The sequence below is a fragment of the Carassius carassius genome, chromosome 48 (assembly GCF_963082965.1).
Source record: "Carassius carassius chromosome 48, fCarCar2.1, whole genome shotgun sequence".
In the NCBI taxonomy this organism is placed as follows: domain Eukaryota; kingdom Metazoa; phylum Chordata; class Actinopteri; order Cypriniformes; family Cyprinidae; genus Carassius; species Carassius carassius.
Window position 1 is genome coordinate 3912999 of NC_081802.1, and position 14874 is coordinate 3927872.

General features: G+C 39.1%; 1 protein-coding gene across 1 annotated transcript; it reads right to left on the reverse strand.

Moving 5' to 3' along the window:
• Positions 1–9527: 9527 nt before the first annotated feature.
• LOC132131366 (carcinoembryonic antigen-related cell adhesion molecule 1-like) lies at positions 9528–13714 on the reverse strand. The gene is made up of 8 exons (XM_059543389.1): positions 13525–13714; positions 13345–13407; positions 13081–13251; positions 12605–12928; positions 12015–12344; positions 10307–10420; positions 10030–10212; positions 9528–9670 (listed from the first exon to the last, which is right to left on the reverse strand). Exons 2-8 carry the CDS (start codon positions 13385–13387, stop codon positions 9528–9530), a joined length of 1308 nt encoding a protein of 435 aa, XP_059399372.1. The 5' UTR covers positions 13388–13407; positions 13525–13714.
• Positions 13715–14874: the final 1160 nt, after the last annotated feature.

Below are 14874 nucleotides of genomic sequence, written 5' to 3' on the forward strand. Positions count from 1 at the left end.
AGCTGCACGGGACAGGCACTGCGGGAGGAGTGAGAGGTCCGTGGGGCGTGGCCCGGCGGAGAAGCTCTCACTGTAACCCTCAGATCTCCCAGAGCGCCAGCCGGCGGTCCTCTGCTCGAGTCAGAGAAACCAGGACGGGTGGCGACAGAGGGGTCTGCTGCACTCCCCTTGAGGAGTGAGAGACGCGATCGCAGCGCTGCCATGTTCATACGCCCACAGTAGACGCATGAATCATCCACGAGCGCAACCTCAGCATGTTGGACGCCCAGACACTGCAGACAACGCTCGTGACCGTCCACCGAAGACAGTAAACGACCGCATCCAGAAGGACACGGACGAAACGGCATCTTGAAAAAGACGCGAATCGCCCGTGATTTGCTCTTTTATAAAACTGTCTCTTTTAGCCGAAGCGCCCAGGGGAATCGCCGTCACAGGGACACCGCTGTACCGCGCCGTCACACCGACCAGGAACAGCTTCTTTAAAACAAAGATGAATGGCTTTGTAGTGACTGCTCTCATCGACTACTCGGCTCCGAAGCAAAAATCTAATGAGTGGGTGCACCTGTCGCCCTATTTATACCCGTGGCACGGGGAGTGGCTCAGGTGTGTTAATCCACTAGCCAATTTTCATTGGCGTTTTCTCTTAAATTCAGAGATGATTGGCCTCCCAAGTGAGACCCCATATGTCGTTCGACATAACTCGTAGTGACCGCCAGATAGGGAACTCAAGTTAACTGGGTTTTATACAGATCTTTGATTCTTTTGTGTGGGTTTAAGTAGTGTACTCAAAAATATTTTCACGTGTCCTCCTGATGGTTCAGAGAACTATTCCAAATCACCCCCATGTCATTTCAAAGAATTATATAAAGGGGAAGTAAGTGTGAACGAAATGTGTCAAGCAAGTGTCAAAAAAGCCGGTTCCGTTTAGGGAGGAGTGCACAAAGTCAGCAAGTTTGCTGTGTTGAAAGTATAAATAGGCAGAAGTACAAACAAGGCTTCAACCGCACAAACTGCTTCCACAACGAGAGAAAGCATGTGAAAGGGCCTTTAAAGTGGATAGTTAACCCAAAAAGGAAAATTACACCATGATTTCCTCACCCTCAAGCCATCCTAGGTGTACAGTATATGACATTCTTCTTCCAGACTAATACAATCGGAGTTATATTAAATAATGTCCAGGCTAGTGAATGCTTTATGCATAATGTTGTATTGAAATATAATTTTTTTACGTTTTTACATTTTATTTGTGCAAAAATGAGTCGTGATATGTATTTTGAACAACATTTGCAACAGATTTTTATCACTTAATAAGAAGCACCAAAAATTAAAATTATGTCATGTTATAGGGACTACTGAACAGATATTTAGATGTTGAATTTAAAATAAAAAATAAAGCTATGTAAATAGTTGCATTTTTATAAGTTGTCCCATCAGGTAATGAAAAGTCAGACACACACTTGTGGTCTTCATGCTCACATGAACACTTGGGCCAAATACAGGAAATACGTCATAGAAGTAGTAGGGTGGCCATATGCGCCAGTTATATGGGACACGTCCTGGACAGGATTTTAATATTGCCTAAAACATCCAGAGCAGTTTGACCAATAACATGCAGGTATTGCACATAATCAACCAATCGTGGGGCTGCGTGTGAGAAGGTGAGATCTAGAGGGCATGATGAAAGCGATGCAAATATGCGCACGTGTTTCTTAGTTTGATTGACTTGAAGCGTCGCTGCGCACAAATCCCCCCCCCAAAAAAACTTCTTCGCCACGAAGAAAAAACTTGAAGCAGCAGGGGAGTTGGATGGGACAATGTAGCCTTGTCTGAGAGCTTCCTCCACATACTCCTCCATGGCCTTATGTTCAGGTAACGAGAGGGGATAGATCTTCCCACCAGGCACTGGCTCACTCTGAATCAGATCAATCACACGATCCCAGGGGCAGTAAGGATATATTTGAGGCTGAGTGTGTATGGCGAGAGAGCACTGAAGAAGAAACAGTGCTGTTTCTTTAAAAAGATGTTTGTCGTTTAACACCCTAAATAACACCTCACAGGAACTTCATTTTTTGTTTTTTTTCAATCAACTTCAAATTTGGAACATAACTTTTTTAGACATAAGGCTTTAATTTTATACCAATTTTAGATTAAAACATGTTATGTAAAATATTTAAAATAAATAAAATCATGTAAAATTAAAGTGCATTTTATTTACAGTACATTTAAACTTCAATCACTTTTTTTTATTCTACTTTTGCAATAATCTGCTGATTTTCTTCCTTAAAAGAGACCAACCTCTATCTAAGGCTATATTCCAAAGTGTTCATAAATTACAAAAAAATTAAGTTTGGATAGTGCTCTTTCATGCCTGTTTGAAAAAAATGGGGGGTGAGAGTTAAAGGGTTAAGTTGTATTACTGTTTCCTGTCACATGTTTTTGGTAGTTTTTCTTGTTCAGTCCCTGATTGTTATTTACTCTATCTTTTCCCAGCATTGTTAGTTTCTACCGTGTGTTTCCTGTGTTCATTCTTGGCTCATGTCCTTCTGGCTGTTTTATTCTTATTCGCTGGTGCTCTAATGCTCGATTTTCTCCAAAGCTGTTCTGATGAAGAAACAAACTGTGGATAGATGAGTTTTAATTTCCATGTGAAATATTCCTTTAAGTGTGCTTAAACACCCTTCAGTTGCTTAATTTACCAGTAAAAAGCTTATTTAGCATCCAGTAACAGTTATGAAAATATATAACAAGATAACACATATCTGGCATTTGATTGCTGCGTCTCTCCACTGTGTCTTTCAGTGACAGTTGTTGCAGGTTCAAATCCTGATATTCAGACTTTGATCAAGGACACAATGGTGAAATGTCATGGATCAACCCTGGCAGGATTTGAACCTTTAACAACAAATTTATGACACCACAAACAGACAAAAGCACAAAGCTTAACTTTAATATAAAAGGATTTCTGCTGAAAACAGCTGTTTTTATTAAAGTACAGTGAATCTTGGGAACAACAGCATGCTGGTGTTTTCATCGTGGATCTTCCTATTTCTTTCAGTTTGTCAAGTTTTTTAAAGGTGCTAAAGTTATCTTTAGAATTTTCGTATTAGCAACTTTACAGTTCTATCTGAACTGCAGAACTGTAAAGTTGAAAATTCTAAAGATAACTTTAGCACCTCTAAAAAACTTGACAAACTGAAAGAAAACTCAAGCACTCTTTGTACTATTGGAATTAATATTTTTCTCTGTTTCTTAATAAGAAACCAACATGTTGTTTGATTCTGTCTGTTTTTGTTCTTTTTCTGATAGACTGGATGGCCTTCAAACCTTTAAACATTATGCTTTTAAAACTACTTGAAACTTTCTCACATTTTAATCTATTAGGTTTTTTGTGTTTTTTAGTCTAGGTAAATCTTTATATTGTCTAATGTACCTTCCTCAATCCCAACAGCAGTTGTAAAACAATTGCTCTTACCTTTGAGATTCGGTTATGCGACCAAAGGACCTGGATTCCTCCATGACACCACACCTGCTCAGTTCAGTTGCAGAGAATATGTTATTCATATCTATAAAAATTACTCAGAGACTCTTCTTTTGATAAAGTTTTAACGCATCACCATTTGTAATGGCTTTGCTTTATTAATAGACAATAACTCATAAGCAATCAAAAATATGAAAATAACAGCGAGGAAGTCTTCACCACAGGGTACGTCCCCAAACTCAATACTCTTGGGCCTTTTATATCTCTCGCATACAATCTACATATAAACCTCCCCCCTGCATCACTCCTTATTTGGTAATCACATGTATTCATACACACACACATGACTTTCATCACCGTCTAGACAGTGTCAAAAGTTCAAGTTGGAATAATTGCAAGGGTGGTAAACCACACATTTCTGGTACAAAAATCATCTATAGCATCTTGCAAGCATAGCTGTTGGCCTGCACTGTGTTAACCACACAGGCCACACCTACATGTTAGTATAGCAAAACAGCACAGCTAGTTAGATGTTCCATTTTGCAACCTTGTTGAAAAATGCATCACCTTCCTTTTTCCATCTTCTGCACAGTATAGCACATAACAACTTCAAACAACAACAACAACAACAACAACAAAACATAGCTATGGAGGTATACTAGGTGTGAACAAAAACATACATTTGAAACTCTTATCTTCTTTTTTGCTGGAGCTTTAATTTGTAATGATTCTAATCATTACAAATTAAAGCTCCAGCAAAAAAGAAGTAATCTGTTAATGATTGAAGCTCCAGACTGATCCTGTTATAGTCAGACATCTCTTTTATCAGTTTCATTATTCTTTTATTCAATGTTTCCTGTTTCTGCATCAATTTTATTACAGTTCTCAATTTAAAGTCCATATGATGCTGATGTTCCAATTTTCTTCTTTGTTTGGCGACACTTCTCCACTTTTGCTTGCTTTTTGGTTTTTCTGATTTCTTCCACTTGTAGCCCTTGAATGATGAGATCACCAAAGCCAACATTTATTTTACCTCCTTCACAATTCTAAAAAAAAAAAAAAAAAAAAAAAAAAATCAGGCAATTTTTATTTTATTAATAATGAACTGAATTATAGCAAATTAGTTTGAATTTTTAATTAGCTGAATTTTGTATCACTGGTATCAGTACTGAAGACTGAAATCTTGGTATTGTGACACTATTGGTTTCCCAGCTTTTCTTTATGTTCCCTTTAAATGAAAGCATCAACATAATAAAGTTTCTGTGATGTCTCACGTGCAGCTCCAGGTTCAGTCAGATTCATTGGCAGGAGTCATCATCAGGGTCTTTTTCCATCTTCAAGGAAACAGATTCACATAAATTAAATTCACATTTGCTAATCTGTATGAATCTTTCCTAAACAGCCTGCACATTTAAAATGCTTAAAGCAGTGGCCGACAGTTACTCACAATCAGTGTATGTGAGCAGAGCAGTGTGATTTTAACTGGAGCGACGAGAGGATATTTTAAAAGTCAGAGCGTGGTTTTCACTTGCTCCAAGTGCGCTCCATCACAATTCTCAGCATATTTTAAACATCTTTATATTCACTTGGTATCATTTAAACTTTTAGCTGAGATCAGCAGAAATGACTGAATAGTTGAACATTTGAGTTGTCTTGAATGGATAGTCCACTATAAAATTTAAATTATGTCATGGTTTACTCAACCGCATATTGTTCCAAACCCATTTTTAATTAATTTGATTAATCTTCAAACAAAAGTATATATTTTTGATATTCCTTCATCGTTTTTGTCTATCCATTGGAAGTCGAAGCAGTCTTTATTTTCAAGCTTCAAAAAGTTTTTAGTATAGACACATAATAAAACAACCTTGGTTCAAGCTTCTCAGTTAATGTGTCACAAATCTGGTCTATGAACTTTCGTTAATTCACCATCAGAGATCATCATCAACCACACAGACTCTCACACCACACAGTATACCCTGGACTACATTTCCCAGCCGCCATTTCAATAATCACACCATACACCAGAGACCAATTACAGACACACAGCTACAATCAATCAGATCAGACACACTTTATAAGCATTAGACTTCCTCTCTCATACTGCCGAGTATTGTTCTGTGTACATCTCTTTTCTAATGATAGCTGCGATACATAAGCCTTTCCGAGTTTGTTCTCTCAGTCTTGTTTTTGTTTCTAAATTTCCATAGTCTTATCTTAGTTTCTAGTTTTCAAAGTTATATATGGATACTGGATTACACCTCTTGCTTAGCCATCTGGATACTTGCCCTAGGATTATTCTTATGTCTTGCCCCCTATATACCTGTTTTCCAGTGTTTGACCCATGCCTGTTATGACCACGTCTCTGTCCAATAAAAGCTTTCATATGGATCCGCTCATCTCACGTCTCTGTCACTGCGTTACATGAGGTTTGTGTCTTCTTTAGAAGACTTAAACGAAACCACTTTATGGATAAACTTGTGTTTAAGCTTAATATTGATTGGCTGGACTTTCAATGGATTGACAAAATGATGAGGCCTTATATCACAAGGCCTTGCTGCATCCTGGGGCATCAGCTGTCATTTCACGCAAAAACGAGCACGTATTGTGAAGCGCCACTTTGATGAAATCGCTGAGGACGAGCGTCTCACAGACCCCGAGAAAATGTTCAAAGTTGGTGTTTTTTACCCGTGCATTGACACAGCTGTTTCCCAGCTCAAACAACGTTTCAAAAGCTTGAATACAATAGTGAAACGATTCCGCTTCTTACGTCCAAGTGAACTCGTACATGCAACTGATGATGAGTTGCGTGCTTGTGCCGAAACATTTGCAGTGATTTACAACAATTATATTTCCTCCGAATTTCCATCACACTTGCTTTCGTTTCGAAGTGCCCTACGTTCTGAGATAAAAAAAAAAACTTGAAATGGGTTCAATTAAAGATCTGGCTGAGCTGCTGATTCTGAAGCATACATCTATTCTACCAAGTGTCACGGATGTGGCTAAAGCTCTGAAGCTTTTTTTAACCGTCCCCGTCACAGTGGCAAGTGGCGAGAGATCTTTTTCTAAACTAAAACTAATAAAAACCTCCATGAGAAGCACAATGAGCCAGGACAGACTTTCTGAACTTGCGATACTCAGCATTAAAAGCCAGCACGCGCGTCAGATGGACATAACAGACATTGTCAAGGACTTTGCGCAAAAAAATGCTAGGAGAAAGGGGCGCTTTGGAGGATTTTAAAGGTAATATATATTACCTTTATTGAATGTTAAACGTCATGAATCTTTGTTGTATACTGCAGAAAAAATATTTTGACGTCATGTGCTCCCTTGCATTTTAACAAGTTAATGTAATTGCTGTTTTATTGTTGGTGTTTCTTTTATTCTTTTTTTTTTTTTAAAGTTCTTAATAAATAAATACGAAATAATTACATACTATTAAATTCCACAGTCCTAATTCACGATTTTGAATGAAAAGGTGAATCCCCCATCTAATTATGCGGTGAGGGGCCCCTCCTCCACTCTTGCGGGTGGGCCAACGCAGTTTGCGCTACGCCACTGCTCTGACCCTCCATAGACAGCAGCACAACTGAAATGTTCCCAGACCCAGAAACAATAGTAAGGACATTGTAACAATTGTATGTGACATCAGTGGTTCAATCTAAATTGAACAAAGCTACAAGAATTCTTTTTGTACACAAAAGAAACAAAAATGACAACTTTATTCAACCATTCTTATTCTCCAAATCACACCTTCCACCATTATCAAGAGTACCTCTGCATGTAATCAGCGCATGCGAGCTGATGTAGAACACACATGCGCTAAGCCTTGTTTACATGCAGAGGAACACACTTGCATGCATTGTGATACTCTATAATGGCAGTCTAGGGTGACGGGAAGGAGAAGAATTGATAATTAAAGTGAACCTTTTTGCTTTCTTTGCACAAAAAACTAATTCTCATGGAGTGTTCCTCCCAACGTTTCTAGACCTGGTAACATTACAGTTGCCTTGCTGTCTAGGGAGGGTCAGAGAGCTCTCAGAATTCATTGAAAGTATCTTAATTCATCTTCTGAAGATGAACGACGGTCTTACATGGGGTGAGTAATTAATGACAGAATATTCCTGTTTGGGTGAACCTTCAATACAAATTAAATTCAAGCTCTAAAACATTCAGCTTATTCCTGCTGATAAACATCTCTGGAAGTTATGATGTGAAACAAAGTACTACAGGGCACATACTTTATTGAATAAATACTTTCCTGATCTTTCACACCTTTATTGTCATTTATGAAAATATAAATATGATGTCCGCTTTGTTGAAATATGATGATATTTGGTGCCATACACTAACAAACCTTTTTACAGCATTTATAAAAACGGAGGTACAGGAGGTATCATCAGGTACAGAAGGCAGTTGTCACCATCTTTGCTGTTAAGGAGGAAGAGGGAACATTGTCTTCGAACCCACTGGATGTTTTGGTTGTATTTGAAGATAATGTCTGCCAAAGTCTGGGGTCAGTGTAATGGTGTTTTTTTTTTTTTTTTTTTTTTTTTTTTTTGAATGGAAGTATTCCCATAGTTACAGGATTCAAACTACTTAAAGTTGAGAAAACACTCCTGTTCTGTCATGATTTCTTTGTACCAGTGTTTTTGCTTAGTCTTATGTAACTTTATTGCTTTGAGTTTGATGAACTTAAACCATTTAAGGCAATCGGTTTCCTCAAACCATTTAAATAGCTATATAGCTGTTAAGATTTGGTTTGAATTCAGGTAGTTTGAATTAGTTACCTGAATTCAAACCGACTTGAGTGAAATAAACTTAAATGTTTAAGTTGAGTTTACTCTAATAATAATCAGTAGAATGAAAACAGTACATTCTTGTGGCACGGATGATACAAAAAAATATACAGTTATATGGAGAGACAAAGAGGAGACTGTTGAATAAACCTGTTATTTTAGTTCCCTTTCGAAAGCTTCAATCGATGCTGCACTGCTCAGCGCATTGGGAAATGTCTTATTCATGACCAGCTGTGAATAATGTGTGTAACACGTCGATAGAATTGACCCGGTGTTAATATTGCCTCGGTTGATGACATCATCGGGGCGCGTGCCGGCAACACGGGGCTATAAATAGATACGCCACAGGTGCATCAACAGGTCTTTTGTCTTCAGATCATTCTGTGCATGTGTGCATCAGGAGGATTCTTCTCGTCGGCTACAGCTCTTCGTAGGATGAGTCAACGGAATGGTAAGTGTTGTGTTCCTCCATGCTCTTGTCCTATTTATGAGCTGGATACACATGTTTACTGTTTTGTTTGTTTGGGGGAAGAGCATGCGGTTCTGGCTTTAGAGACGGGCGAGTGCGAGCATTGTGTACTGCTCTCGGTGAAGATGCTTCGTGCTCGTCTGAACTATTTTCCGACTGCACCCACCTTTTCATTGGAGGGCTCTCGTGCAGATTTGCATGACGAATGAGCGACGGGCTCGTCCCTTTTGCTTGCGGGGTCACCGGATCCGCGCATCCTCTCTCGTGATCTCGAAGCGCGCTCCGGTGCTTCTTCGGTTCACGAGGAGGATTATATATCTCTTGGGTCTTCGGACCATGAGCAGCCCGTACAGTACTCAGCACACTGGTTCAGTAGTCAGCACACTAGTAAGGGAGTAAGCACACTAGTTCAGTACTCAGCACACTAGTTCAGTAATCAGCACACTAGTTCAGTACTCAGCACACTAGTTCAGTACTCAGCACACTAGTAAGGGAGTCAGCACACTAGTTAAGTACTCAGCACACTAGTTCAGTACTCAGCACACTAGTAATGGAGGGACTCATCGGGAGGGGCCATTGGCACCGTATTACACGGTGCCCGTCTCTCCTCAGTACCCTCAGTAAACCTTTCTGCCAACCCTGCCGGTGTTTCAGGGCACAGCGATCTCCAGCGAGCACTTATCTCAGTTACCTCCTGGAAACTAGCGGTGCTAAGAGGCTCGCTACCTCTACGGAGGTCTCTAGAGCAGTTATTACGGTCGTCCCCTGTCGTTCCGCTGCTTCAGGGCACTGAGCTAGTGGCTCTGGGCACACGAGGAAGCAGTCGCTGAGCTTCGTCGAGACATGGATTTGTCTCAAGGGGAGGGGCCATTGACACCATATTACACGGTGCCCGTCTATCCTCAGTGCCCTCAGGAGACCATTCTGCCAACCCCGCCGGTGTTTCAGGGCCCAACGATCTACAGCGAGCGCTTCTCTCAGTTACCACCTGGAAAATAGCGGTGCTAAGAGGCTCACTACCTCTACAGAGGTCTCTAGAGCAGCTCGTACGGTCTTCCCCTCCCGGTCCGCCGATTCAGGGCACCGAGCTAGTGGCTCTAGGCACACAAGGAAGCGTTCGCCCCTTCCCGTTACCCTCACAAAACCCCTCCATCCCTGCCACTTCTTGTGCAGCGGGGAGCGGTGGTTTTCCATTAAGATATTAGATGTTCCCGTGTTTTCTGCCGTCGTTCAGCATGCGGAACATCTAACATCCCCTTAAAATGAAGTGTTAAAATTGGTACCGCTCTCAGAGAGTCTGGCAGCGTGGAACTTCTGGCGGGCATTTCTGCGGGGGTATTGAGCACAGTACGGAAAGGACACAGGATCTAATTTATTCGTCAGCCTCCACGTTTCAACGGCGTGGTCTCCACTTCCGTGAAACCGGAGCTGATCCAGGTACTGCATCACCATGTCTGTAACATAGTCTGTAAACAACAACAAAGTCAATTAAACTCATACATTACTTTGGTAAATTAAATATTTTTAATCATGTTAAAACCATCTGTATGTCATACTAACTTTGTTGTCCTGCTTGACGTTTGCGATAATAAATCACACCAGCAGCAACAACTGCAGCTACACCAACACATAGGACTACTAATCCTGCTACAGCGGCTGAAGACAGACCTGAATCTGAAACCGACAGACAGTAATTATTATTTTTTGAGTCAGTAATCAATTTTAACACTGTGTCTACACCAAATCATTGTCATGTCAAACTCATGATCATTGCAAATCCAACCGACCTTCTGGTGTGTTCAAGTCATGCCAGATACATCGTATTTACGAGTTAAATGCACATAAACGCCACCACAAAGTCATAATTACGAGTGGGAAACTTTCTGAGTAGGGAGCATGTCAACGAGAAACATGGCGGAATCGACGGATGCAGCATCTGTTGTTGATGGTAAATTTGTGTTGAAATCAATATTTTAGTTGTTGTAAATTGGTTACGTTTTTGTTATGCAGCTAGTTAATGAAATTATTAAATCATTAATGAAATTATTAAATCATTTTTGAACCTATAGGTGAAAAATCTTTTGATTTACCAAATATAAAATAAAATGCAGAACTCACCTGATGCAAATTCTTTGCTGTTCATTTTCTATAAGCAATATAAGTTGATAAACCCTGTTGTATCTTATTTTGAGTTATTAAAAGGAGGTACTCCGCCCTCTTGTTCCGACCAAAGTGACTTGAACGCACACAACGTCACAATTACAATTTGTCAACTAGTAAGTACGAATGCCCAAGGAGGATTTTAACACAGCATTCAATGGACAGAATCATTGATTGAGATTAGATCTATTGTCTTTAGTAGCGTTGTGTCGATCGCTTCCGGTTTAGACACCAATTTTGTCTGATGTTTTCTCTTTTTCTATTTTGGTCATCAGCAGCTAAAACAGCGTCAGAACACTGTAAGCTCAGCACCGAATAATTGTCATTTCAGCATTTGAGGGGGAAAATGTTAAATGGTAACAGAAAACATGTCTATTGAGGTGAATAAGAGACCTTTTATACTTATTTTTAAAGTCTGGAAAAGAACTTGAAAAGTAGTTTGCAATCATAGGCCGCATGTCACATTCTTCCAATCATTGACACCGCAAAAATGCAAACAAGGTCATTAAGCCAAGGCAAATTAAGAGTAGTTCGAAATGTGAATCAAGACAACCCAAGAATGTGTTTTCACAGGGTTTAGTTTAAACTATTTCAAGAGTGGAGGGTCCAAGTCAACTTTGTCAAACAGACTACAGTGAAAACATTTACATTTAATCATTTAGCAGACGCTTTTATCCAAAGCGACTTACAAATGAGAACAATAGAAGCAGTCAGGTCAACAAGAGAACAACAACAGTATACAAGTGCCATGACAAGTCTCAGTTAGTCTAGTATAGAACGCATAGCCAGGTTTTTTTTTTTTTTATAAATGAAAAGACAAGAAAAGGAAAAGTGCTTGTGTTAGTTGGTTAAGTGCAGGTGAAAAAGATGAGTCTTTAGATGTTTCTTGAACATTTGTAAAGACTCAGCTGTACGAATTGAGATTGGGAGGTCATTCCACCGGCTAGGCACAGTCCAGGAAAAGGTCCGTGAGAGTGATTTTGAACGTCTTTGGGATGGCACCACAAGGGGGTGGCACCACAAAATGTTTTATCTTGATTAAAACATTTTAAACTGTTTTCTAAAACTGCTCAATGGGAAAGGAAATAAATGGCCAAATGATACTCACTAGGGACAGTGACACAGAAGCTCTTTATGATGCTGATTCTGCTGCTGCCTATCTGTAGATGATAAAGTCCAGAGTCTGTGGTTCTGGTGTTTGTGATGGTCAGAGATCCAGTCTGATGATCCAGCTTCAGTCTGTCTCTGAATCTCTCATCACACTGATCATCTCTACAGATCTTACTCTGATCTCCAGTGATTTCAGCAATGAGAATGTCATTAAAATACCACGTTATCACATCATTTGGGCTTTTAGTTTCACCAGGATCTAAAGTGACAGATTCTCCCTCCTTCACTGACTTTCTCTTAATTTCATCTCGTTCAGCAGCAAGAACTTCTGTAACACAAACCAACAGGTGAAATAAAAATCAACTACAAACTAAATCCACAGCATAAAAGAATTGTGGATCTGAAAGATTTTCATGCTCTTTCTTGTCTTTCAGTCTAAAAAGCACAGATGTCCATACTTTGTGCTTATAAACATACTTTTTTTTTCTTTTATCAACTTCTTTGGAATTTGAATCACTGAACAATCATCGAACAATGATTGGATTTAAAAATACAAAACTTGCTACAGTATATTAAGCAATGGCTCACCATAGACGGTAACACTGAAGATGCCGTCATTGATGTTGCTGACGCTGATGACTTGTTTATGATAAAGTCCAGAGTCTGTGTTTGTGATGTTCCTGATGGTCAGAGATCCAGTCTGATGATCCAGCTTCAGTCTGTCTCTGAATCTCTCATCACTATATTTACACTGAACATCTGTACAGATAAAACTGAGATCTTCTGTGATTTGAGCAATGCGAATGTCATTAAAATACCATCTTATTTCTTCTTGTTGGTTTGTTTTAACATCAGTGTATAGAGTGACTGAATCTCCCTCCATCACTGACACACTCGCAGCATCAACATAACCTGAAGAAATGAACATAATTATGAGCCAAACAAAATTATAAAATAGGAAAATACTTTGAAAATTTCCTTTCTTACAGATCATAAAGAGGTGGATCAGACACCTACGAGATCAAAGATTAATATATTTTGTATCGTCACTAAATAACACTCACCAGTGACATCAACAATAAAGCTCTTTATGATGTTAAATCGGATGGTGGTTATCAGCAGATAATAGAGTCCAGAGTCTGTGGTTCTGGTGTTTGTGATGGTCAGAGATCCAGTCATATGATTCAGTTTCAGTCTGCCTTTGAATCTGACATCCGCATATAAACACTGAACATCTGTACAGATAAAACTGAGATCTCCATTGATTTCAGCGATGCGAACGTCATTAAAGACCCATTTCATCAAATAATTAGTTTTTTTTACTACACCAGGATCTAATGTGACAGATTCTCCCTCCTTCACTGTCTTCATTTTCTGTCGTTGAGGAGCATCTAAACAACAAACCAACAGCTGCTGGAGGATCTTTTTGCTGAAAACGACAAACAAACTACACGACATGAAAGAACTGTGAATATTAAAGAGATCGTATAAGGAACATAATGACTCACAATAGACGGAAACATTGAAGAGCTGAAGAAGACTGCCGCTGCTGCTGTTGATCTGTAGTTTATAAAGTCCAGAGTCTGTGTTTGTGATGTTTGTGATGCTCAGAGATCCAGTCTGATGATCCAGCTTCAGTCTGTCTCTGAATCTCTCAGTTCCATAATTACACTGAACATCTGTACAGGTCTTACTGAGATCTCATTAAAATACCATCTAATCTCTTCTTGTTTGATTGTTTCAACATCAGTGTATAGAGTGACTGAATCTCCTTCCATCACTGACACACTCACTGCATCAACATAACCTGAAGAAATGAACATAACTATAAGCCAAACAAAATTATAAAATAGAAAAATGCTGTTAAAATGTTATTTTACTACAGATCATAAAGGTTGAGAGTAGTGACATTAGTGTAAGACAGACAGTTCTCACTTCACATAGAGGATCACCAAAAGCTGCTGTAGGATCTTTTTGTTGAAAACAACAAACAAACTACACGGCATGAGAGAACTGTGGATCAGATAAGTAACATAGATGACTCAAAATAGACATAAACATTAAAGAACTGAAGATGACTGCTGCTGCTGTTGATCTGTAGTTTATAAAGTCCAGAGTCTGTGTTTGTGATGTTTGTGATGGTCAGAGATCCAGTCTGATGATCCAGCTCCAGTCTGTTTCTGAATCTCTCAGTACCTTCATTACACTCAACATCTGTGCAGACCTTACTGTGATCTCCACTGATTTCAGCAATGTGAATGTCATTAAAATACCATCAAATCTCTTCTAATCTCTTTTCTTTAATGTGAGTGTTCAGAGTGACTGAATCTCCCTCTGTCACAGACACTGGCACTATTTCTGTATCAACACCGAAAAAAGAAAGAAATAAACAGTTAATTATTAAAGCCAGCAAATTTAATTGAATTTTAACCACCTTAATTTGATATGTTTAGTACAAATATTTGGTCTTGTTTGATTAATACACTGTGTAAATTGCCAAATAACAAATTGGAGATTAAAAAACTAGACGAAAAATTAACTTAAGCAAGAAATTTTTTTTTGCTATGGTTAAATGCGCAGTGATTTCTTCCAAAGATCCAAAGGCACATTTTTTTTCTCCATATTGTGTTGATATGGCATCTAGTAAATAGACAGCATTCTACACACACGCACAGAGAGAGAAGTAAAGCCTTTCTTTCTTGAGTGTAGCCCATGTGGAAACTTTTGAACCAAGGGTGTGTCTGAAATCGTCCACTAGTTTATCTTTATCTTTCGATGCCATCCGACTATTCTCAGTCCTTGCATGGGCCCATGGAAATGATTATGAACATGGAGCCAATTGTCTATTCACATACTTC